Raw genomic sequence first — 26,060 nt, 5'->3', positions numbered from 1 at the left:
TCCAGGTTCGGTTGCTGAGCTTTTGTCTTCCAGCTGTGTCCTTTCTCTTCCATGTCTACCTTCACTATTTCCCTATTATCACTATACAATACTATTTGGCAACTTGTTTTAATCTTGTCTGAAACTACTCCACCTGGTTATTAAGTTGTTAACTTAAGGTCTTTGACTTTGATCTCAGACCTTTTTAGCAAAGTTTGTCTGCTTTTTTGAAGATCAAAGCCCAACAAGGGTGTGTGTCCTGTGTTGTGTGGGTACACACATCTGTCCCCTTCTTTTGTCCCGAGGAAAATGTCAAGAGGTCGATCGAGAGCATGAATTATGGCAGTTGCCCACTTGGATATGATTTCATCAGATGGTTTGATGGGGCGTTGGACATAAGATATGTGGGCACATAATGTAAATCTCCCTGATTAATGATGGATGCTCGGTTTCCTGTCATCCCAAGAGCGCCGAGGAGTCTCTGACAACACTGACAGACACACATCAGACAACCAAAATGTTGTTTATAAAAAATGAAGATGAAGTGCAATGGGCTCACTGTGTCTGGACTGAAATGAAGGAAAATATTCAAATCTGGTGATGTCGTGAATATTTTAAACAATTTCACCGCCTTAAAAAAAAACCTATTTGCGCTACATACCGTAATCAATGATCGCCATGACGCAAGTTTCAACAATATGTGAGCTCTGCCCCGAGCCATGGGGGGCCATCTTCCAACGCGATCACAGGTTTAAAAAAACAACGAAAACACTGAAAAATACTTTGAAGCTACTCACCGTGCCTGGAGCCTAGTCTGAGCTACATCGCCCAACCACGACATTGTTCAGGCCAGTGTTCAGTGTTCGAGTAAGAGGAAAGAAGTTTTTATTTATTTATTTTTTTTAAATTTTTGATCTCTACTGGCTTATTTCAAAAGATCTGAGAACTAAGTGAGGAAGAGGATCTAAAGACGGCACTAATGCAACATCACGGTTGCTCACTGCTGCTAAAACCCGAAGAAGGAATCATGCGTTTTGAGTTGTCTGCCTGAACTATGCTTCAGTAGCTCTATAAATCTACCACAGACGTCAGCGATAAGCCAAAGCGAAATGGTGATGTTCTCAAAAGGGAAGCGTGTTTATTCTGTGCATTGGCATGTGGTGTACTAACCATTCTATAGCTGAGAAAACACATGGTTCACAAAAGAAAATGGTATTATTCCTTTTTATTGTTACAAGAGGTGCTGAGGCCAATATTACGAATTCCAATGTGTAAATGCAGAACTAACCTATATATTTTCTGCGGCCAAGAATAAAGAGCCATTACATCCGTGTTTGGGGGGGGGGGCAGTTTCAACCGTGGGAAAGTGGTTTCGTGGTTTGGCACTGGACCCCCCGTGTTCTGTGTCGTCTGTGGCTGCCAGTCAACCAGAACCCAAATCTAAGGGAGTACAATCTCAGCCTCCCGGCCCTTTGGCTGCCTGCGCTCAGTGATAATGATTTATCTCAGCTCTCTATCTGATCCCCCCACCCTGGCAGAGTGATGTTTTCGTATCTGATTATGGATTTTTATTCCCACCGCTCATATTTGGAGAAGAAACAGAGCATCTTTACACAGACAAACAATATCCAAACACAGTCAGACACAGCTTTAGCTGGTCTACCTCCAAATAAGTGGCTAATATCAGAATATGCACAGGTGCCAACAAATATGCACGTTCAGACACAATTGTGCGGTCTGCTTTGTTTTGACCGACCTGTAGGTGTTTGGGGCCCACTGGAGACATCATGCTCGTGGGAAAGATGCGTGGTGTCACCACAGCTCTTGTCTTTAATCTTCTGTTTTGTCTTTGTCTCACTGATAGAGACTTTCTCAGAACCAGACAAAGATCGCTGTCGTATAGATTAGGTTATATTTCTCTGCCAATAAGAGAGTGTTGTATTAGAAATGCAACAAAACAAACTGCACCTCAGAACTTGGCAACCCAGATGTTTCAGTTCTTTGGCTTTGTTTCACTTTTTTGGCTGCAGTTTAGAAAATCAATTGATGTTGCACAGGAGCAAGTATGTTTTTAACTACAGCAACAGAGAAATTATTTCAGCTTACTATGTACTTAATAACCTACTTTGAGATGCTGGAATTTGGGTCTTAGTTCTGTTCCACATGTCAGACAGAACGCTAATGTGGAGTCACACCTCAGGACGCCTCCCGTAAAAGTCAGTCTGACTGAAGTTAGAACACAGTTGAACCATTTTCCCAATGGTGGTTTTCTAATTTACTTGTCAATTAGGCTCTGTTTGGGCCTGTTTTAAAACATCAGTGCACATTAAATGAGTGGAAACATTCAAAAATTGAATGCATTCCGATCAGAACACAACAAATCCAAAAATAGTGAAAAATCAGAGAAGTAAAGGTTTAAACAAAGCACAGAAAATCAGTCCAACACAGGTCACAGGTAAAACCAGGAAAACAACAGAAACCACCGGGATTGTAAATACACAGGTAGAAAACAAGGATAAATAGGAGAAACATATAATATAGCTACACATCATCAAAACATGTCACCATCATGCTTTAGTTCACTTCAGTTAGCATGGTTGCTTCCAGTGAAACGGAATGGATGGATAGCTTTTCATTCATACTAAATCTGTCTTCTGCTCGGACAACCGTGAAACGGACATGTCATGAAGTCACTTAACCTGAGGCCATTTCCAGAGCAGATTGCAGGATAATCACCAGCGTTAAGCGTGATGATGGTGATTGATGTCCTGTTTAATTCTTGGCAAATTCAGTCAGAAAAACTTCTGCTTGTCAGCCCCATGGAAACAGCTCTGCTCCCCTCGATAAAACACATCCGGAATACACAACTAACAGATTTTAAGTTGCTGGAATTTTAACTGTGGACCATTAGTGCTCAAAAAGCGTTCAATCTCAACCAATGAAGGTGAACGACACAAAGGAGCGCGAGCCGTCTCATGCTGCTTCACAAAGGCTCATAATGTAATTGTTCCTCACATTTGCCTCCCGACAGCACTGGCTTGTCTTCATTAGCAGCGATGGCCTGCAGTGAGGGTGTCAGGAAGATGGGTTTTCTCTGGCTCGCCTGCTAGCGTGAGCATGTGATTATCTCAATGTGAGCTGGTGTAAGAGGCGGCGAGACAAGATGCCCCAGTGTTTGCCTGTGCTCGCGAGTGTGCACGCATAAACAGGATGCAGGATGAAACAAGTCTTCTCTCGTCATTATACATATTCGCATTTATTTCTGATGATGAACTTGTGATGCATTTGCTTTCCAGCTCAGTGCCCCCCCACATCAGAAACATACAAAGGAGATATTTAGGGTGCACTAGCTACATTTGCTCATCACTGTTGTGGCTTTAAGGTTCAAAGGCAAATTTCTACTGTAGGATGTAGCCTAGCAACCATCAGATGCACTTTTGGACATTAGAAATCAGTTTTCTATCTTGTTAACTGTATTACTGTCCAGCTTTTACTTTAACTGCTCAAACTGATGTGCTTCCTTTTCATTTAAAAGCAGATTTTTATGTTATTTTAGCAACATGCAGAAATCTCAGTGTCAATAATTGTAGGTGAGTTAACCCAGCTATTGTGTTGTTACAGACTCCAGCATTTCCTGGGGAGGGGGGGGGGGGGGCAGTGTTTAATGTCTACTGTACTGATGGGGGAGCTGTCCCCCAGATGGCTCAGGCCTAGGTGGCTAGAGGGTGCAGTTCTTATCTGCCCGGGTCGGGGTCATCTCTGTGAGGGCACTCCCTGCTGTCAGGTACCGTGACCTCTCTCAGTGGGGTTGGCCCCCCAAAGGTAGCTTCTTCCTCGTCTCAGGTCTCGGTTCCCGGCCAGGTCTCTTGAGTGACAGCTTGTGTGTGCGTGAGATTGAGTGTCTGGGTCTGTGTGTGCATATGTGGAGGTGGGAGGGTCAGGTTTTATTGTCTTTCCTTACTTTTTAATGTCTGTAAGACACTTTATCTGTATTTTAGTTCAATTTTACATTTAATGTCAGAAGGGACACGATACTGTATATTTAGATATAAGTCTATTTGCAAACAGCAACACCCAGTCTGTCATCATCAAGAACCCAACTACCACTGGTTTTCTTCCAATGACTGTTGGGAGCAACTGGAACATGACCCATTTTAAACAAGAGAAAAGGTCTAGAATGAGTCATTAATATGATGTTAGAATGTGACTCTGCTGCCTCCTTCTCTCACCCTCATCAGCAGAACTCTTTGCATCATTAACCTTCTGTAGCTGAGAAGCTAAGCAAGCCTCCACGGCTCAAATCTCAAGGAAGAGGAATATTGTTGGGGGAGAGCAGCGGGGGTTATTGTTCTTGTCAAATTCCTCACCTAAGAGGCCACTTTGTTTGGGGAAAAAGATCTGGGTATTTCACGCATCGGCTGCTGCTGCCCCCCCGGGAGAAAGGAGGTTGAAATTATCGGGCTAACATGTCGCCGTTGTAATTCAAAACCAACATATTTGTATGATATAAATGTTGTATGGTGAAATTGTGAAATAGTGGTGAAATGTCGCATCCGCTCTTGTGTTTTCGGCCCACTACGACCTTCTGCCTTCCACCATTAAAATCAGTCTTTAAACCGCTGACGAGAGCAGGAAGTGTTTTCAACTGGTTGTTATTTTAGAAGCAGAGTGAAGAGGACAACACCCCAAACAGCCCAGACATGCAGGGATTATAAATATATCCTGCTATCAATAAGGAAACCTAAAACCGTCTGCTTATAACTTGGCAGCGTGTTTAAGTTCAGAGTGTTTAAATCCAGGTGTAGCCGGCTTTCACCAAGCGTGTATCAGTACATTTATAATAAGGCCTGATCACAGCAAAGGTCAAAGTTTTAGGTCAAAGATTGCCTGCTGTAATAAATAAAAAGTGTAGTAATTCACATCAGCAACGACAGGGACAGTTTCAGGAGGCGGACGAATCCGAACTAGAAAGGTTCCAGCGCTCGAATCTCCTCCTCTCTCTCCTGTTTATGGTTCAGATAAATACCATATCCGTCAACGGCCGCCACTTACCGAGGGCGACAAAAGCGGAGTCAGGTTGCTGCTGCGCTTCAGCGGAATCAGGAGAAACTTGACACATGTTGGGAATTTCACTCAGGCTGCATTTGTATTTAATCTTAACACGCATTTGTGTGATCAAACATTGCTAAACTTTGGCATCCCATAACATAGACATCCTATACCTTTTCAGACCTATAATGTGTTCTTAGCTTAGCAACTTCATCTCTGGAGATCACCTCTATCACAACAACATAGACAAACATTATCTTAACCTGTTTCTCCAATAGAGACGCTTTCGTTTGAATGCAAACTCAAGCTCACCCTGTTGCATCAGAGTGATGGATGAATACATGAGTGACGGGGCGCCGCCAGAGTCGGCATATGCTCCTGACAGAGAGGGCTCGTCCGCTCGTTCACGCCTTGCATCAGCCTCTGAAGGTGTTTGATCCCGATGCAATCCCTTTCCTTTTCTGCTCTTCTTTCCTCCGCTCACCTTACATCACCGTCTCCCTCTTGTCCCCAACATTTAGACACCATCCGTGGGTAAATAAAACCGAATGACAGGTGAGAAAAGTAAACACACTCTTGAACATCGCTTTATCAACAGGACTGTCTGTAAGGTGGAAATCCAGACCCACGTTGCTTGTTTTCTTCTTTTTCTGACTGGATTGTGCCCGGAGGAGAGCAGATAGAGATTAATGATCTTATTAAATCCAGGCGGACTCCGTGACAGACATCTCATTAAAACTAGCATGTTTGGAGTCCCTCACCATGCAGGTCAGTTCTGTGGCAGCCTGCTGAAAATGGAGCTTGTCCATCATAAAGAGCCAAACACTAAAACTGATGACTACAGTTTCATGGAAGATATGAAAGAAAAAGTGTGTCTCTTTTTTTGAGCGAATGATTTATCAATACTAATGCGACATGCTTCAGTAACACATTTAAGAGTCAGTCGAGCATTAAATATGCACGTCTTTGTTCCTTTACTCTGTACTTTTCTTCTTCCAGAACTCAGTTTGGCTCAGTATCAGTTTGGTCTTTGCACATCAGAGGTGTGAAAGTTTTCGGAGTAATCGATGCAGAGATCTAAGTCTGCATCAAGGTCAGCCATTGTTCTGCTTCTGCTCTCTTACACGTTCACACAGAAGTCCTTTCCAAGACCTTGGCACGGCTGCAAACACCACCTGTCTGATCTATATCCACTTTCAATAAACCGCCGATGTGAACAAACCCGCTTTTGTGTGTCTGCGTGTGAGGAGAAAGGTGAAGTGGAGCGCTGTTCCACAGGTTAAGCATTCCCCTGTGCTCTGACGCCGCAGCTAACCTGCTGACTGCAGCTTTCCATTACAGAGATGCAGAACAAGCCCAGTACATAGCTTCACACACACTCAAACACATGCAACCGTTTACTGTACACACACACACCTGGAGGGCTAACACGGCTGTACATGGACTGTTGATCCAGCCGGCAGCAGCTGCCAACATCCCATCAGCACACTTTAAACCTGCTAGTGTCTCCACAGTTCATCCTTTTTATAGCTCCCCTGTTGAACCCTGTCTGATATGGTAATGTAACAGGGAAAAGGGCTGTCGGAGAGTCAGTGAAGGCCGGTGCATCATTTTCTGACTCCCATTATCTCTGTTGTCATAACAGTCACGTGCATTTCCTTTTTGGAATTGGTGAATTGACAATAGTTTCCAACCAAGGTGTGATGATTTGGTTTGATAATTGTGTGTTTCTCAGTGCTCCTTACTGGCACATTCCCATATTTGGGAATTTTAAATAAAAGATGGAACCAAATCGCTGCGGTTCTGTGTCGGCAGCTCTGCTACTGGGAGGCCAGTGGACTATGGTCTGTTTCTGGTAAATTTGTATCCCAATGGTAGCAGCAATGCGAGGGTCGCTTCCTCCCACTCAAAACAGCTGAAGACTAGACTGGAAGCGGGAGCAACCTGTGTTCTGGGATTAGTTTGATGACAGGAATGATTTGCAATGGCTCCTTCGGGGATTACGTGGATGACAGGAAACCTGATAGATAAGATTAACTTGCAAATTAGACACAGAGAATATCCAGATGTAATATCTGAATACGCCAGATGGTGTTGGGAGAACACGCTCAGGATCGCACAGGCTCCTGTTTTTATCATGACCCTTTTAGGAAAATAAGAGAATCCGGTGTGCCATTGAAAGAGGGCTATTGAGGCACGCTGGATGGTGTGAAGTACGCACATAAACGTCTACTGGACCGGCACATAAAGAATGAGTTACAGTTGAGAGGAACAAGAGCTACCCTGGTGCTGTTATAGGCCCTCCGAGGGTCGTGCCGGATGGAACACCTCTTAGGCAGGAGTGCCTCTGAAATATGAAACATTATACGCTCAAAAAGCACTTTATGTTCATACACCTATACTGCATAGGCAACTATCAAGACATCAAAATGGCCCAAAGAAGCAAATGTCAGCCAGGTGGGTAGAGGCAGGGGTCCAGATCAAAGAGATTTTCCTGATGGTTATGACAGACGCTCCTCACCCACTGTCTCTCCGGAGTCATAGAGAAGGCTCACAGACGAGGTTCTGCTTCCCACCCATCAACCCTCCACATGCAGACAGCATTTCCTCCTCCGCCAACACTCACAAGCCCTCCTCTGTGCGCTGATTAGCCTGCTGAAGTGTGATCAGTTATGTGGCTCGGGTTTGGATGAAAACGCAGGAGGTGACATGACATGACACATTGCATCATTAACCGCTGTCATTACTCTCATTGCCTTAAAAACACACATTTAAACACACAGCTAAGTAAATACACAGCCTGGGACGCAGCTGGACACTCAGTTTGTGCTTGTGAGAAAGCCACTGAGGTCTCCTGTGAAGATTAATTTCTGCCTTTACAGTATGAACATTCTGGCTCATGTGACAAACAAAGCCACATTCATCAGTTCTGGGCAGCTGGTTGCTACAGTGCTCCCCCACAACACACACATACACACAATGTTCCTTCTTCATTTCCCTCAAACTCCTTCTCTCGCTGTCAGAAACCGCAAAAATAATTTAAATTCTCCCTGCATGTGCTGTTTGATGCGTCACTATCTGCTCCTCATCAGTCTATCCTGCAAATCGGAGTGGGTCTGGAGACAGATACAGTGGATGGATAGTATCCATCTCACACAAACACAACAACCAGGCACCGGGCAACAACAACAACAACACACTTCTGTAAGATGTGAGATTATCTAAACGTACGTCTCTTTTACTTCTTCCAGATGAAAATCACTTTATAGCGGCTTCCTTATCCGTAACAGACCCTCGCCAGCATTTTTTTAAAATCCAAAACACGTAAGGAAATCGGGAAAGCGCTCCTGATTTAGGAAAGTCGGTTGATCTGAATTTACATTTCACTGTCAGGGAAGGAGAAAAACAGAGATGGCGTCTGAGACGACTGTGTGATGGACAGATTGTGCCGTGACAGAACGCTGGGGTGGGGGCGAAGGCGTCAGGCCTGACACGCAGTCAGACAATCAGGAGCATTTCTGTCTCCATCACAGTTCTACCTGTCTGTGTGCGTCTGCTGACCCCCACAGAACAACGCTGACGCAAATACCCACTTCAAGAAATTAAATATTGTGTTTGTCTTGTTATTGTTCGCCTGAACTGTGACTGTTTCAGCAGTTCAGCCTTGGACAAATGGTCTGAAGTCAAAGATGGGCATCATATCCCATTTACCCCTCCATTATTTAGCCAACATCCTCCTAAATCTCCCGTCTGAAGCTGTTTTCACTCAGGTTACAGCCCCGCTCTGGGTGCTCGCGCGTGCACTCCCTGGAAGTTGGGAAAGCCGGACTTGTAATCGCCGCTGCAGCTTTTGTCCTTCATCCATCCGCAGACCGAAACACTCTGGGTTTGCTGAGGGGAGAGGAGCCCCATTCGTCTGCCCGCCACTGCTGCATTCCCTCATTTATCTGTCAGCGATTCGGCTCTGTGAGTTAATGGCAACCTAATTCCCGGCGTTCGTTCACTCATTCATCGTTTACTCTCACTCAGGTGTCACAGCCTCGCCACAGAGCCCTGATTTAGTGCCTGGTAACTTAAGTGGGAAGAAAAGGGCTTTTCCTCCGCTTGCGATGATTGATCGGAGGTGGGGGTTGGGGGGGCTGTTTACATATAGTGAGGAGAGACTAAAGACTAAATCCTTCCACTGATCTCTCACTTGGCCGTCTCTCTGTTTCTGATTCTTTCCTTCTACCTGTAACAGTCTGGCCACTGTCTGCAAATACGCTGCTAATCCTCGTTGACTGAGGCGTTTCTGTTCAACTTCAGGCCTTTTTCATTAGTTTGATGGATCGTTAGAAAATAGTTCTGACCAAACAGAGCAATTTTAATCCAATTTAGGCTGCCTTCAATGTACATCAGCTACATTTAAACATGGAATGAAATCTGAATTACCGCTACAATGAATTATTCCCTCTTATATTTATGCAATGAAAACAATTTTGATTTATTGTTATTAAACACAATAAAAAACCTTCATATGAATTAACGTCAAGCAACCCACATAAGAGAACAGTTTTTTATAAAAACCCATAGATAATATTCATTCTATGGGTTTCCCTCAATGATCCACCAGGTTCTCTTGATCACAGAATCAGATCTCTATTGCTTTTGACTTGTCACCCATTTTCTTGAGGGTTGAGGGGTCACCTCCACATTAAATAGTCCACTAGGTCGATAATGTCTTTATTAATAGTTGGACATCTTTCAGAAAGTGTCATGGGTCTTGTTAGCAGCCATTATTCATCTAAACGGGTCCACATGCTAAACTGGTTCCCTGTCCCACATTAAACTGGAGACACAGGTTAGCAACGATATCAGCTAAGGCTGAAGTGGACTTTATTGTTCCCTTTGGAGTTTGTTTGTTACATCAAATGGGTTTTATTTCAGGAGGAACAGCTCAGGGCATATTACTGCGAGCGAGCAGGTGGGCTGTTATCCTCTAACCTTTAAACGCTCGGATCCGCCCAGCCTTTGCTCAAGCCTCGCTCCCCAAAGTGCCATAAACATATTTGTTGCCGGTCAGAGAGGCTCATGTTCGTCCCGCAGTCGCTACACGGTGTCATGCAATCCCGTTCAATTCAGCGAGGCTCTCTAAATGATCTTTTGGCATTCTTGTCGCCATCTCTGCCACCCATTTAGGACACTCTTTGTTCCCTGCTGATTTTCATCTTCAGACACAACTGCGGCGGCGCGATAAGAAGCGGAAGCTCGTAGGCCCGCTTTTAATTACCCTCCGTGTTCGACAAAGAAAGACGACGCCGTGTGATGCGGATCTGACCCAGGGATTTCTGATGAAATCCGCACTTGTTCTGCTCGCTGTCAACAAGCACATTTGGCACGGCCTGACGGGCTCCGGCTCATGCTACGCTGGAGCGAAAGGCTGCCACAAGCTGCTTTCAAAGGAGCATGCCTCCATCTAGGATATCAAATGCTTGGCACCCCATTCACATGAGTAACCCAGTGAGTAATGCAAAGGGGGGAAAAAAAGCTGGCCCCCACATCGCATAACCTCGGGTTTCATGTTGAAACCAGCGATAATTCACAAACAAGACGTCCCTTTATTACTCTATGGCGAAACTATTAACGCTAAACGACTGTTTTCCATTTTGCTTTTGTTGATGTGGGGCTATTCTCCCCGTTTTGGGGCATTTTCCCACAGCAGCAGCTGAATGACATCTGAGAGCTTCTGTTCTTGAGGGATGTGCTCTGAAATTACGTCTTTCGGCACATCAGAGGTTTGGAGCGCGTACGTGTGGAGTCTCACACAAATGCTAGCAAGATGTAATAGCTTGTTGTTATTGATTATATCGAGCTCACATTTACTCAGCACAGTAACAAGCAGAGAGATAGATGTAGCACGTGATTAATTATTGGCTGTTAAGGCTTATTTAGGCACAATGCATAATGTATTATTCATTTGTAATGACATTCACACATTCAGTGATTTAAGGAAGTTTGAGGGAAGTTAAGCTAATTTATCGCATTAACTAATGCACCCTTGTTATAAAGTGCTATTATAGTCATCCTTTGGTTTCGGCTGTAGAAAACATTTGTTTCGGTGTTTTCCAGAATCTTTCGGATGTAAACACAGGAAGTAATTAACATTACAATTAAGTTTCTGTTTTTTTTCCCCTCAGTGCCAGTGTCCTGCCCGTGACCCCTCCTCTCATTTCTCCCCAACTAATGTTTTGTCCTCTGTAGCTGTGATATCATATGAATCAGGCGGTGGTGGCGTTGCCTTCTGGTGGCAATTCATCAGCTGTATGGCAGAGGTGTCGGCACGAGCGACGGCGCGAGCGCTGGCGTTCAGCGGCAGCAACTGGTTAGGGGGTTAATTGAGGGCGATTAAGGTGATTAATTGGTTGTTTAATGTAAAAACAGAAGACAGAGCAGCTTGTGTTACACAGGAAATCTTTTGGGGAAAAAATCCATCAGTTTCAGGAGGGCAAGAACACACGAGGCATTGGCTCTCGTGTTCCAATGGAACTATTTGGGCTCAGTGGCAGAGCGTTTTTAAACTGAATTATTTATCACCCATGCTTGTTTTGAAATATGCCATGAAAACACATCTCTTAATCGTTATTTTACAAATTATGGCTAAAATCTTTAAGAAAATTTGGATGGTAGGTTGATGACCTCAGAAATTAATGTTTCACAATCAAACAACATCGAATCCAGCCCAGATTACTCATTAATAATCCTCATGAAGGACATTTCTGTAACAAACGGGTATTAATCATAGTTACCAAACACATGAAAATGCAGTAAATCTCTCATACAAAGTGTCAATCACACAGTAGATTCTTTCTTTAGAGGTTTTATTTACTGGAAATATAGTAGTTTCCAGCTCGCAGTCATACATCAAACCATATGTTAACAGTTTATTTAACAGCGTATTTTTTTGTTTGTTTGTTTTCATCACCGTTTCAATCAGAATGTTGATTTTTATTTTTATTTTTGAAATCCAGGTTTGTGTGTGTGTCATTCAAGCCTGTGTGTATCCAGCAGGACCAGTCTGGTGACTCCAGACAAACTCCAGCAGCAATTAGAAATAAATGTCAGTTACTCGGACAAGAATCAATATTTACTTGAATTTTAACATTCCTGGGTATTTTAAAATGACTTTAATGACTTTGTTTCTCCTCTTCTTACTGTGAGCCCTGCAGAGAAGAGCAGTTGATTTATGGCATGGTGCAGGTGTCAAATGTGCCGTCCACCGAAGCGCAGAGAGCTTCAGATGGAGCAGATTCAGACCTCGGCAGAGAGCAGCCATGCAGTCACCAGTTTATAAACCAGTAAAAGAACTAATCTAACCCTGGTCTCCAGTTAGCCCAGACACCATCTTCAGACATCATCTGCATCTAATCTTCACATTTAATAAAAACCCTGAATGCAAGAGTGATAGAATAGTCCTTTCTAAGGTAAATTAGAAAATAAGAACTTAACTTACTTTATTGATGTGGATATTCTAATTATGTTTCCGACTAAAAAGTTTTCTCTTGTTTAATGTGGCTTTTGATTATTTTGATTGAGGTTAGAAACTTGACTGATCTGAACCCCGGAGACCGGAAATGGTCACTTTCGTGGTCAGTTTGTCTGAATTTAGACAGAGTGAAAGAATCTGTCACAGACAGACAGACAGACAGACAGACAGACAGACAGACAGGCAGCAGGCAGGCAGACAGACAGACAGACAGACAGACAGACAGACAATAGCAATGCTAACTATCTGCCTCTAACACGTTTTACCACTGAGGTTTAGCCAAACATCTCTGCTCTATTTATTTGTTAAACCTCGGTCCACTCACATCCGTCATCCTTCTTCATCTCTTTGCCTGGGAGCTGCGGTGGTCGAGGGGGTTTGTCTGCAATAAAAGTAAACGCTTTTAAAACATCTTGCTGATCTTGGCAGGTCGCAGCGCAGCTCTGGTTATATTGAGCTCCAGGGTTCCTGCTATCGTGGCATCGAAACTTGCCCACACATTTCCTTGAACACTTAGGATTCCCTCCCAGCTCCCTGCCCGTGCCAGCTGTTATTCTTAAAAGGTCCTCGAACCTGACATCAAAACAGGGTTTTATGTGTCGTTACACGCCGCCATCCGCTCTTTCCTGGCCTCAAATAATCAATCACATGTAAGATGGCGCCAATATGTTAAGAATGGGGGGAGACATGAATAATACGAAGGAGGATCAGATAACCAGGAGTCAGTACCTCGACTGTTTGAATCTGTGGAATTTTCTGAGAAATAAAACTTAATGCAAGCTGGGTAAACACTGCTTTAATGGTGGTGCACTATGGGCTGCTTTTGCCTTGATGTTATTGCGACCACCTCCGGATCATAACGTCCCCGCGCTCCCTTTGCTTGCTTGGGTTCAGCTTGTAAAGCTCCAGAGGTTGTAGCGAGCACGGAGGGATGCTAATATAACAGGCTGAAAGAGAAGAATGATGTTTTATATGACAGGCGGTTCCCCAAAAAAGAGGTTCCTAGGAGATTATTAATACTTTCAAATGAAGCATGTTGGCTAACATCTCCCACGCTTATGACAATTGATCCCTGTTGTCAGGCGAACCAGCTGGGATATTTCAGCATTCGTAAGATTGCGTTCGTGCTGAGCATTTAATGAGGATCCAAACCCTAAAACGAGCACGAGGGGGCGACCAATGAGGGATGCGTTCCTCGTGGTTGGAATCAAATGACCTATGTGGGATGACATGTGCGGTCACACTTATTGGAAGTCCCGTAAAAAATCCTTTACTGTCAGCAGCGAGATGAGGCGGGGGGACGGGATTCATGCACGTCTGCGGGAGGGGACGCCCCCCCCTCAATAACTGGACACGTGCACGTTTAAATTTGGTCACTTCTCAAGGACTGATGGTTAAAATGTCCTTTCTAGCAGAACCATGCGTCTTCTTGATATGGGTTTTGCTTTGTCTCGACATTCTGAAGAGCCGAATGTGCCAAATTTCCAGAGTAATAAATCGAACAGGGTGTCACAGTTCGGTGTTACTCTATTCTCTGCATCAACATCTTTTCAATAGCATAATATTTTCAGGAGGGAGAGAGGTGAGTGAGAGTGCAGCCCTGTGGTCTGCTTTGGTTTCTAATACTGCAGAGGTAGTTCTTCAGAGGCCAAGCAGAACCATGTGATGGTAATTGGATCGCAACACAGCTGCAGCGTTAGCCGTCCCCAAGGCTGCTGGAATAGCGACAGGACAGCTCTGCACACATTCATGCTCACAAATGCTGTACGTGCATGGAAAAAAAAAAGAAAGAAGCCCACCAGGCAGAGGATGAGGGTAAGTGGGGAGGCGCGGGAGAGAACTCTACCCTGCCTGTTTCAAAGATGTTTTTAAAGCTGTGAAATTTCTTATCCAACCAAGACAGTGTCGGTTACACACAGGGCCGACTGTGTGTTTGCTCTCCTGTTCAGTCCAGGGTGGTGGCGCTGGTGCAGGTGGTGGGCAGACCGGAATCTGACTGGAGTCCATCAGGAATGTCTCTCAGAGGGCGACGAGATGTTGCTTTTCTTTTACAGCCGTGTTTTACTGAGTAGCTGCACTGTGAATTCACGGTGCAAATGATAAAGCTCTGAGGTGTCCGTCCATCCGTCCATCCATCCATCCATCCATCCATCCATCCATCCATCCATCCATCCATCCATCCATCCATCCATCCATCCATATTGTTACTGTTACTGTTTTACTGAGCAAAAAGCATAAATGAAATAAATCAATTTCCGATCTAAATTATATAAATTTATTATATTGATGCATCCCTGTGTTATTCAGGTTTTCATTTTATTTGTCTGGCCTTGTCATCGTGCCATGTTTCATATTCTTCAAAAACCCAAAAAAATAAAGAAAGAGAAAAGTTTTTTGAACATTTTGAACATCAGGCGGATGACGGACCAAATAGATTCTGTCTTTGTTTGGAGGGGTTTTGTGTAATTAAAGGTCGGCATTTCAAACTCCCATTTTCACGTATTAGTGGTTAAAATGTTGTTTGGCCACCACGAAGCCTGAGGAATGGAGTTTGCTGGTGTAACATTTATTTCATGCAATTTAATGTGCTGAGTGAGGCAACAGCAGAGGGCTGCAGTGTCACCCTGCACCCGGAGTAATGAGGGCGGCTGCAGGACAGGGCGAGTCCGGGGACAGCGGGAAGTCCAGAGACATCAAACACACCTAGCAACACACCACAGACGGCAATTAAAAAGATTCAACTAAAACTTAAATACAAGTTAAGTTTTGGCATCAAAGATCACGGCTGGAAAAAGAAAACAAACTTTTCAAGGCTTTGCAGTTTGCAGGAATTATAAACACGATCAGGTGTTAAACCGTCGGCTAAAAGAGCCTCTGGCTGTGCAGGAGGGAGCATTAATGTCACAACAGTTGGCCTTTATTATTACAGTTACTCTTCTTCTCAAGCTGTAGTTACGCTCCCATCCAGCTGCAAACAGGAGCCACGTAATGGACACAAACATACTGTATATACACATATATACCTGTAGTATATGTCACTTTATGTTGTCTGCAGCTTTCTGAGTGTTTTTTGTTCTGCTGGAATTGTGAAGGAAATTTACTTGAATTTGTCAAAACAATGTTTTTTTTGACAATCGTTCTCTTGATGTGTAAAATCTCATCTAAGTTTCATTCAAAGATATTAAGACTAAAATATTTGCCCTCTCTTTTCTTGTTGTGCGGCTCATCCAGCCCGTCGTGTGTCTGCCGCCCTCGTCTTCTGCCGGGCCATTTCTCCGGTCCCTCCTGGTAGTCTGTGTGATGAAAATATGAAGATCGGGATTATGGGAAAACGTCAAAGAGACGCTTTTCCAGCCCCGCACGAAGTGAAATCAATCCCGCTGAAATGGAAATGAGGCCCGACGACACGACGAACGAAGAGCAAAAACAGCAGAGGTGAGCAACTAAAAGCCTGGGGAGGGGGGGTTAGAAATCCAAAAACATGTTTCAACCTGTTGAAACTGCTTTGTCAGCAAGATGGGCTGAATCCAATACCCCACCCCCCACCCCCAACCTCCACGTGTCCTCGTCCTCCTCTGTCCTCTCCAAGCTTACAATGGAAAATGTTAATAAACTGGGGTTTGCCGATTGAATCAACCCTTCCAGAAGAGCGCCGGACCGTAAAGATAATCCGCCTATGGCTGGCCAAATTCAGACAAGAATGTTAGAACGTGAGTGGCATTTCAAGGCCCGGCTTTCTTTAAAGCACTCGGCCATCTGGTCTAAGGACACTTCAGAATGAAAGATGGGGGGAACGGGCGCAGCGGAGCGGAGGATCGATTTATGTCCTCTGCGTTATTCTTCACAGCAGTCGTTATCACCTCTTTGGGATGGATGCTCACTCCTTATTGCAGTGGGAAAATGTCAATCGGTGCGGTTTGATATGGTAAAATAGACACATTTAATGTGTTACAAAGCCAAATAATGGCTGGTTTTCAGTGCTTTCAAGCTTATAAACTCATCTTTCTTTGGGCCAGTCTCGACTGTCTGCATGTGTGTGAGAATAGCTGGAGAAAGGTATGTTGATATGCTGGTAGATACTGGCACACAAAGGCACGAGGGAGCGCGCTATCGCTTCTGTGTTGACGCCACGAGGTCCAGAATTGTCAAAAGTATCTGACCTCCATCTACGAGAGATCGCTCCAGAGAACAAAAAGGGGGGAAAGGTTGAGATGGGGGGAAGAAAGGTGGATATAGATCAGATGCATGTTCAAACAACCTCAGCCCGTGTCTCAGCATACAAAGAAGAACAATGTTGCCCGGGCAACACTGGCTCCCACAGTTTGCCGTCTGAATTTCTTCTGAGTGTCAAATGAGATGAGAGAAATTTTGTTAAATTATGTTTATTTTTTTATTAATGTTAATGCTAGCTTCAACAAGAGTCATTTGGATGTTTAAAACTGATTTTGGTAGCATTTTAAAGTGATAGAATAATATTTGCGATGACTTTTAAAATTTTATATTTTTGAGGTGTATTTATTGAAAAAACTGACAATCAAACATGTGTCTTTGATATATTTTTAATTAGTAAAATATAGAACATTTTAAGGGAAAATACAAAACTGTGACTTTGTTTCTTTTTATATAAATATATAAATTTACAGCCCTCTGATGCATACAGCAATCGTTATATAGATGGAGCAGATATTTATTGTGGGACAAAGTGCACATCGTTGCCATTTGCTGGTCAGGCTTTCAACAAAGCCTCTACAGAGAACGGCAAAGGCTTCGCAGCAGGAGACCCAACCGGGCCGCCCTGAGGGCTCTTGCCCGAGTCGTGAGCAGCACCTGACTGGTCCATGTGAGAGTCTGTCCTCCAGGCCTTCACTGATCTCAGCTCAGAAGTCCTGCTGGTTTCGCTGACGTCCTTCCCACCAATTGTGACCCCGTCTGATCCAGAAGCAGAGCAAGAGTTTCCTGAAGAGCCATTGGCGTCCAGTAGTTCTGGTCTGAGGGCCTCCGGGCCTGGTAAGGTGTCGCCACCATGCTTTTCAATGAGCGCTTCATTAGTGACGCTGCAGATGTTCTGGACCTCATCCTGTCTGGACTGTTCTAAACTTTGCTGAAAGTCAGTACATTCTGCAGAGGAGCAGCTTTTTAGGTGGAAGAACTGATAGAACTGAAAGTCACACTCAAACAGAGGCTTGCATTTATATACAGACACATAAGCAGACATCGGGGGGTCTTTATTGATAACGCAGCAGTCAAGGTTGGGGGAGAGGGGCAGGGGGGCGGGGTGAACCACGGGGCCAAGGGCAGGGTAGCCGAACTCATTCTGCAGCTCTCGCTCTCTCAGCTCCTTCTCCAGCATCACACTCTCCAGCTCCTTGTCTGCAAAGGCGCGCCTCTTCCTCATCCGAGCGCTGATGGAGGGGAGTGTGAAGTACGCCTGTTCACGCTGCGCCTGTTTCGCCCAACATGACGACTCGTTATCCAAATCCATGCCTGTAAGAGAGACGCGGGCCGAACACATCTGTCAGGCAAAGGGTTACCGAGGTTGCTATCGCCTTACAAAATCCCATCATATTGATCTTTGTTGATTTGTTGCATCATGATAATGCAACGAAGTTGGCTTTTTTCGATACTAAAATAAAACTGCAGCTTATGTTAGAGCCAGGGAGACAAGTTCTGTGTTAATGAAAGCAAGGGTGTTCACTTTACCCTGTATGATGGTCTTAGCCAGCGTGCTCTGCTCAGCTGCTCTGGTGTAACGTTGATATGAAGGCTTGCGCAGGGGTCCTGCACACCTGACCCCACTCTTACCCTGGAAGAAACCAGGGAACAGGAATTAGACGTTTGGACACGGTCATACAGCACCGGGGCCGCGCTGTAGAGGTAATTACCTGTATCTAATGCATTATGGAACTCAAGAGAAGCTCATGTTAAAAGGCCATGAAGGTAAAGGCATACAGTAGTAGACTTATTCTGGAGTTATTTATACAGGTATAGTTAAAATTTGCTTTCTCTGTTACATTATTCCTTCATTTTCACTGAGATTTACAGACAAATCAGAACCTGTAACAACGCTTCTTATTTTACAATTTGCTTCAAATTAATCAGGCTTCTGTTTGCAAAAAATGGGTTTTCATGATGATGATGATGATGATTATTATTATTATTATTAGTAGTAGTAGTAGTAGCAGCAGCAGTAGTAGTAGTAATAGTAGTAGTAGTAGTAGTAGTGTTATTATTCTTCTACTAAAATAAATAACTGTTCTGGTATGAATTTATAAAGGGCCAAGGAGACTGAAAATGGGCAAAGATATGCACAAACATATTTTACAGTCTTGTATAAATGTCAAATAAAATAGGAACACAAGAGTAACCATGGGTTTCTCTTTTAAATGACACTTTCATTACAGATTAAAGAAAATCACAGCTCGGACCTCCCAAGAAGTTAAAAGTTTCTTTCTTCTTGCTATCATAGTCTGTCTTTTTTTCAAATAATAATCACCTGGTTGTCGTAGCTGCTGCCATCTGGGGTTCGGGTTCGGGTTGGGGTTCTGACTTGGCTTTGCGCTCTCCTCACCTCCGCCGCTTGCTGTCGCCTCAGCGCGACCTGCGCGGCCATGACGCGCTGCCGCTCCACCACCAGCAGGCAGCAGGCGCAGCGACAGTCCCTCCAGCGGCAGAAGCGTTTGTGGCCTTTCAAGCAGGAAACAACTCCGTGGTTCCGACAGCGAGCGCATTTTGGACTCCGGGACATCTTGCGTGGCTTCTGCTGGTGGCGCTCTGAAGACAGAGACGCTTTCTTCTCCCCTCCGTCCCCGCGGCAGCCGCACTGCGGGGCGCATCCGTCAGGATCTGTCACGCCAGTAAGTTTCATGAGTACATCTAGTTTTGCTGTGGTCTCCAGCCGTGGGCCCCCTCCCAGATGAGATGACATCTGACTCAGAGCGCTGGAATCCCAGCTTTAATCCGTGGTGGATGACGTTGCTGCGTTGAGCAGATTTTTACGCAAAATCTAAACAAAATGTTCAAAAGTCTTTCACAACTGTTCCAGCTGGTTTGCTGCTGACATTTTAAAGTGTGATAAAATTTTGCATTACTGGTGAATATTTACTCAAGCATTAACAACTATATTTAGCAAACAGAAGTCAGTAATTAACATTTCCCTTTAACGACATTCAAAACCGACGCGTTAATTGGTTCCAGGGTCAACGTGGCTGCGCACAGCAATAGTCCCGATACTGAACAGGTGGAGTTTCGCGTCAGCCTGGAAACCTCGCAGCCTCCGCTCGCTGGGAAGGTTGAGCCGTCTCAGCTGAGCTGAATCTGTGTCCATAAGCAGCCTGTTGCAGCCCGGGCCACCGTGCCGGACTCCTGCGTGGGCCCCCATCTTGTCCCTATAAACTCCCCTACCTGCCAGGCCCGGCCCACCTTTGAGGATCTTATCATCTTTCATCTCAGATTTAGGAGTGTGACATAGAACTATACGGTCATTTGACGGATATGATTGGTAGTAAGGGGGGCGGGGGGACTCTTGGAGCTGAAGAACACGATTAGGCACTGTGGACTAATTACGCACGCGCGGAAAGAACAGTTCCAGGGTGATGAAAGAAGATATCTATATTTAGTTTTGATTATTCTCTTATATAACTTATTTTCTTTCGTTTTGTACAAAATAGTGTGGTCTCTTTCTTGGTGTTTCTGGTGTCGTTATTGTCTAAAAGGGATAATTATCCATAGAAATGTTACATTTATGCTTTACGGGAGTTATACCAATATAGAAATTAAAGAAATTGTCATATAAAATGTTTCATTCATGTATATTATTCAAGTAAAATGAGATTTAACACTGCTGTTCTCTCGACCGCCTCGGTGCTGAGATGGCATGAAAAGTGCGCACCCTGCTGGATTAATTTATTAAGTACAGATAATTATTGTAAACGTGTTTTTTTCCACCAATGTTTCCATCATCAGTGGATCATGTGACCTAAATGAACTGATTCTACATCTGGGATCATCTCACCATATGATACCCAATTAACACATATTTCTATTCACATTTCAGGCTATTAATGAGCAGCTCATCCTGTATAGGCCTTGTTATCATGTTTCAAAGGCCCGAGGTTGGATTCAGCAGCGGAGGCAGAGATATGATCAGTGCTTTATTGCCCTCCTGTGACATTTAGATTCTATTAACGTAGGTGTAATTTTATTTGATGTCTGAATCACCTCAAAGAAAAATAACCAGATATATTACATGTAAAGGTCAGCACTGTGGCCTGTCAGTATGAATTATATGTTTCAATTAAGAACAATTCAGCATGGACACATTTCTCTCCACTGGGTATTTGTCGAAATAGATCAGTTTTCAGAGCCTTGGGGGGGGGGGGGGGGGGGGGGGGGGGGCTCAGATGGGACAGCTTTAATTACTTTTAAGTTTGATACTAGAAATAGCCAGGACCAGCCCTGTCAAGAAAGCTTGGGGGATTTTTAACTGAGCTAAAGCATACAGTATAAAAGATGTGACATTACCTGGTTGGTTTTGGTTCTATTCTAAAATGGAAAAATGAGTTATCACATCAGTCAGGAAGCTATTTGACCAGACCACAACATGGCTTAGAGAGAATTTGAAATGGGCAAACTTTAAAAGCCTTCACCGTTGCAGTCACATCACGATGGAAGAGCAAGAACTGCCGTAACAGAGAGAGAAGCCTGCCGTGACGCAAATAATAAGACATTTAAAGCTTCAAATGATCCCTTGTTAAATGTCTGATAGAAAACCCAACTGTGAGGCAACAGTGTCGGTTCTATCAAACATGTGTTAAAGGTTCAAGATGTTCAAGAATCCAGAAAATTGTCCCTTTTAAAGACAAGTGACTCGGTGGATAATGACTATGTTTGCGTTGTACGTGATGTGTGTGGAAACCAGCAGGTAACCCGATTGTTCCTCCCATCAGACCGGCTGCCAGCAGCGGAGAGCATCGCTGAAAGGCCCCAGACTCAGACGAATTGATTCTCATCAGCAGTGACATGCTGGTACTCGGGCATTCTGGGCCCACGTTCAGCTCTTCCCTGCACTCTCTCTGCACCCGGCAGTCGTGGGTTGTGACCATTTACTCCCTTTTTTTTATAGCTGAGATAGAGTTTGACAGACTCCATAGTTTCCACCTTCGGTCCTGCCAACATGTCCTTTTCTATCCATGTCTTTGGGGGAGGCTCAGACAAAACACCAACATGGCAAACAACCAGCGTGGTAGACTCAAGGACGTCTCCAAAAGCAAAATCAGTGAAGGGAGGCGGCTTTTTTAAGCAAAAATCCCGAGCTGAATGTCAATTCCCTTCAAAGACAGCTATAAAAAGCCACTGGGCTCTGTTTCACAGCACCTTCACACAAAAGCTCCTACAACTTCATCCACCTGCTTCCTAAAGAGCAGCAGACACCTTGGCAGTTATCAGCAGCAGGCAGAGGCCATTAAGCTGACAGCTATTCCAGGAGTGGTTTAACCTGCACCTGGGAGAGTACACGTAAAGCTTGTTAAGAGGGAACAAACGCTTACTAAAATAAATGCACTCCTAACCTCACCATATTTGACACGGTCACAGTCACTTTAACAAGCGGCTGTTGCTTTAGAAAACAAAACTATCCAGATAAAGTTTTTATTATTTCCAGTAGTTTTTCCAGTACAGATTTTATTCCTTTTTTTTTTAGTATAATTTCAAAGGCTGTGCTCCAAGCTTTTTAAAAACAGTTACTAGAATAAGTTTTGAGCGCCTGTTGTCTTTGTTTGAGCTAACCTCTGTTTCCGTTTTCTAGGTTTTTCACACTGTTGTGTGTCCACTGTTTCAGTTTCAAACTCCCACTGACGTTTATAAAGTACTGTGCTTTTGAATCTTCCAAATTTCCTGTTTTATTTTGAAAGGGTCCTTGTTTCACCACTTCCTCCATTTTCCCTTACCGGTAATTGCATTCAGCCTCATGTGTTTCACCTGTGCGCCCTTTCGCTCCCTCCTATATAAATTGTTGCATTCTGCTTTTGCTGCTTGTTGAGTTTTTGTATTATTTTGGTTCCACTGAGATATTTATGTTCACTCTGGATTTGTGCATTTTCTTTTTAAAGGTGTTAAAGACAAACTTAAGTGACGTGACGCAGTCCTGCAGTCTGCATGACCCCAAACCTTCAAGCCAGTGTTCCTGGTTAACAGGAATCTTTATTTTATTCATGATTTTTTCCTCAAGAACTAAAATAAATCAACTGGAAACCTGCAAGCTCAGTGTTGGTGGTAGTCTATTTAAGGGGTTACACCTCCATAATGACAATATCAGCATTTGCATTTGAATTTTTATGTTTTTTCTTAGAGCTGCCAAAAACTCCTTGGCTTACACCTTGCGCAATAAGAACAGCAGTTTTTTAATCTCATTTAAATAAGCCATTCAGGCCTTTCCAAGCCTCTTTATTCATCCTTTTTGGTTTTTGGTCATTATTAAACCAAAATTAAAGGTGTCAGTTGTGCTCTTTGAGGTTGGGGGGTAGAATGTTGACCACTCTTCTAACCTAGGATTTACATCTAAAGAGCACCGCGGCACCAAAGCGGAGCTGACTGGAGGACAGAGAAGCAAACAGGCCTGAAACAAAAAGCTGTGTCTGAGTTTCCTTTTCTATTTCATCAAGAATGACATCATATCGGCAGCTGAATGTCAACAAGTTTAACAGGAACGCTAAATCCAGGAAAGGCAATGCTGGAGGCTGAGGAAACAAGAATGACGAAGGTGATGAAGAGCAATGAAGGCCTGCGTCTGCATCCATGTGGGTCTGTCCAGAGTCACATTTGTGTCTTCATGATGTGATGCTTGATGACCTGAAGGAAATCATCCAGGAGACAGAAGCTGCCTCCTCATGGTCCATTTGATCTGACACGTTGCGCTGTTGGCTCCAACATCCCTTTTCCTTCGGTCTATCCTGTCCTTTACACATCCACATTTCTTTTATTAGTGGTCTCCTCTGGTGCCTCTTAGTGTGTTCTTAAACTGAACTCATCACCACAGCATTCATATTTAACTCAGAAGAAAATAAAACATAAAGGCATTAAATGAAAAAAAAAATACAGGAAAAACATTGCCTTCTCCCCAAAACTCCCAAAATAATTCACTAAACAATAAATTCCTAAAATATCTGCCTTTATTCAAAACAGAAGGAAGAAAGAATAAAGAAAATCTGAGGGGAAACAACTGGGCTTTTCTTTTCTTTTCCATTTTGTTGCCCAGGGAAATGCCCAAAGCACACTTCAATTAATTGGCAATCTGTTCAGTTATTTCATGTTTAAAAAAGAACAATGTTATATTCCCCCAGTTCCTCCAACATCACTTTATACGGAACTTAAAAAGATGGTCTATCATTTAATTAAAACTGTCCTGTGCTCATTCACTTTGTTTTAAATACACATATATGATATATTTTCCCCCACAACAATAAAAAGAAAAATCCAAATCCACTGTGCAACAAAGGTGTGTGAAACCACAACACTGTTTGTGTTAAATTCCCTGAATATGGAATAACCTCGTGCAGTGGTGTGAAATAAAACTGATCTGACAATATCTGATCCATATAGCAATTTGACCCCCCAACAACAGCGTCCAAACTGAAACACCACACCGTCAGTGGACATGTCGCTTCCCACAAACTCACAGAGACGGATCAAAGTTGGATCAATGAGCGCCTGCTGGCTCCTGACCAACCCGCAGCAGTTATGTAATCTGGATGAAAGGATCCCCCGACCCTCCCCCCGCAGGTTGACATCATCAGCATCCTCGCGTCTGCTCTGGGAGCAGTTAATGTAACACCCTGAGAGGCTTGGCGTCCCTGCTCGGACTATTGATTCAGTCGGTGTGGGCTCGGGTTAATGAGAGCTTTTAAATAATGCAGGCAGGACCTGCACCAGGCACATGGAGCACAGTGTGCTGCACCACCAGACAGGGAAACCTTTTCATTCCTTTGGATTTTTTTTCCACCCAACACCTCATTTTCATTCATCCTTTTCTGGTGGAGACGCCTGAGATTGCGCGCAGGTTTCATTTGCTCTCCACCCTCTACATCGGAGTCATTGTTTTCTACGCTGACATGTAATTTAAGGCTCCTCATATTCCCCAGCGGAGACCCTCATTCTGCCGGAGAGCAGGGACAACACCCTCAGAGTTTAGTCTCTCCCTCTGCCTCCATATCTGATTGGATCTACTGCTCCAGGTTTATTGGCTCCTTTGTCTTTTGGGCCGTCTCAGACTATCTCACTGCAGGTTTGACTGTATGAATAGTAAAGAATGCCCCTTCAGACACAAAGCCCAGCACTCGATATTGTCTGATTACTAATGAGCCTCTAGATAAACGAGCTCAATAAGAACCCAAGTAAGTACTTGAATAAGTTTTGAACTATTATAAACAGCCTGACTTCCATTCCACAGTTAAAGCCAGTAATGTGCTTCTTTCAGTCTAACCGACAACATGGTTTAAACACAGAAATCATCAGGACAACCCAAACACTCAACTTTCTCTGGCTGAAAAATAAAATGATTTCTTTCTTTGTTAGTGGGGACATGATAGGATGAGGACCAGGTGCAGGACCCGTCATCACAAAGCTTGAAATGTTGACACAAATATGCTGCACGAGATCACGTCTGCTGACATTGGTTTAGGTGGGACACCCCCTGCCACTTCGTGTCCCTTCATGAGACCTTGATGTGTCTCTTCGAGTGTGTCCTATGATGCTAATTAGAGGATATCCGCCGACAAATGTTGCCTTTGAAGGGGAAGAAAGCAGGTAGTGGGAAGAGAGGAGCCATGCATATGATTGGACGCTAATTGTGAGCCGGCTCTTTGCGCTCTTTGCGTTCAGGTGTTTGATCATGATGAGTGCGTTGGCGGCAGGCAGATGTTGAGTTTCCCAGCAGAAGCGGCGCTGTTTCGGAGTCTGATGTCTCGCCGCTCCTTCCAGCTCTGGGGAAAGCGCAGTTTCGCCTCGTCTCTCTTCTCCGATGGCTGCGGGTCACACAGAGGCTCTATGTAGCAGTTGGTGGAAGTACCTTATAGATGATCTCACGCTCTGCTGTTTCTTTCATTAAATCTAATCATGAGTCAAATTAGCTTTCTTTTCTCATCCGTCTTTTCCCCTCAGTTCCACCTGTATTTTTGTCATGATAAATCACAGTGATGGAATTAATGCACAAGTTAAAAGGGCAAATAAATGGGGGGTGGAGGTGGGGGGGGGGCAATATTTAGCTAGAAACTCATATACATTCTGGCTCCTATTGTTGACCTATTGACCTGGTGTGCCAGACACTAGAGATGGAAGCCAGAGCAGAGAGCTGCAAACAAACCACGTTCTGGTAAATTAGATGAAAAGGGAGAGAGGTAACCAAACAAACAAGGCATAAGACAGAGAATTGGACATCACAGGGTTTCTCTTTGAAGGCGGCTACCCAGGAGACCCGTTCTGGAGCACCGAGGATTCTCCTGCCTTCAAAAGAAGAAAG

The 26,060-nt window shown here is 44.1% G+C and overlaps 1 protein-coding gene and 3 long non-coding RNA genes across 6 annotated transcripts; 2 read left to right on the top strand and 2 right to left on the bottom strand.

The window, feature by feature from the left end:
* Positions 1-11,868: 11,868 nt before the first annotated feature.
* LOC130529212 (uncharacterized) lies at positions 11,869-16,522 on the bottom strand. Of its 2 annotated transcripts, none has more exons than XR_008951510.1 (2): positions 15,574-16,522; positions 11,869-14,771 (listed from the first exon to the last, which is right to left on the bottom strand). It is a non-coding gene; the product is annotated as an uncharacterized LOC130529212 (long non-coding RNA). The 2 variants fall into 2 exon arrangements; XR_008951511.1 differs by having other exon boundaries at positions 11,869-13,497.
* Positions 14,199-14,915, top strand: LOC130529211 (uncharacterized). The gene is made up of 2 exons (XR_008951509.1): positions 14,199-14,365; positions 14,500-14,915. It is a non-coding gene; the product is annotated as an uncharacterized LOC130529211 (long non-coding RNA).
* Positions 16,523-17,093: 571 nt separating the features above from the next.
* Positions 17,094-20,096, bottom strand: dmrt2b (doublesex and mab-3 related transcription factor 2b). The gene is made up of 3 exons (XM_057039206.1): positions 19,044-20,096; positions 18,251-18,353; positions 17,094-18,034 (listed from the first exon to the last, which is right to left on the bottom strand). Exons 1-3 carry the CDS (start codon positions 19,473-19,475, stop codon positions 17,277-17,279), a joined length of 1,293 nt encoding a protein of 430 aa, XP_056895186.1. The 5' UTR covers positions 19,476-20,096; the 3' UTR covers positions 17,094-17,276.
* On the top strand, positions 19,239-22,948 carry LOC130529213 (uncharacterized). Of its 2 annotated transcripts, XR_008951513.1 has the most exons (3): positions 19,239-19,404; positions 21,496-21,640; positions 22,657-22,948. It is a non-coding gene; the product is annotated as an uncharacterized LOC130529213 (long non-coding RNA). The 2 variants fall into 2 exon arrangements; XR_008951512.1 differs by lacking the exon at positions 22,657-22,948 and having other exon boundaries at positions 21,496-22,372.
* Positions 22,949-26,060: the final 3,112 nt, after the last annotated feature.

The sequence above is a fragment of the Takifugu flavidus genome, chromosome 7, assembly GCF_003711565.1.
Source record: "Takifugu flavidus isolate HTHZ2018 chromosome 7, ASM371156v2, whole genome shotgun sequence".
Lineage (NCBI taxonomy): Eukaryota > Metazoa > Chordata > Actinopteri > Tetraodontiformes > Tetraodontidae > Takifugu > Takifugu flavidus.
This window is presented reverse-complemented; position numbering and strand designations above follow the sequence as displayed.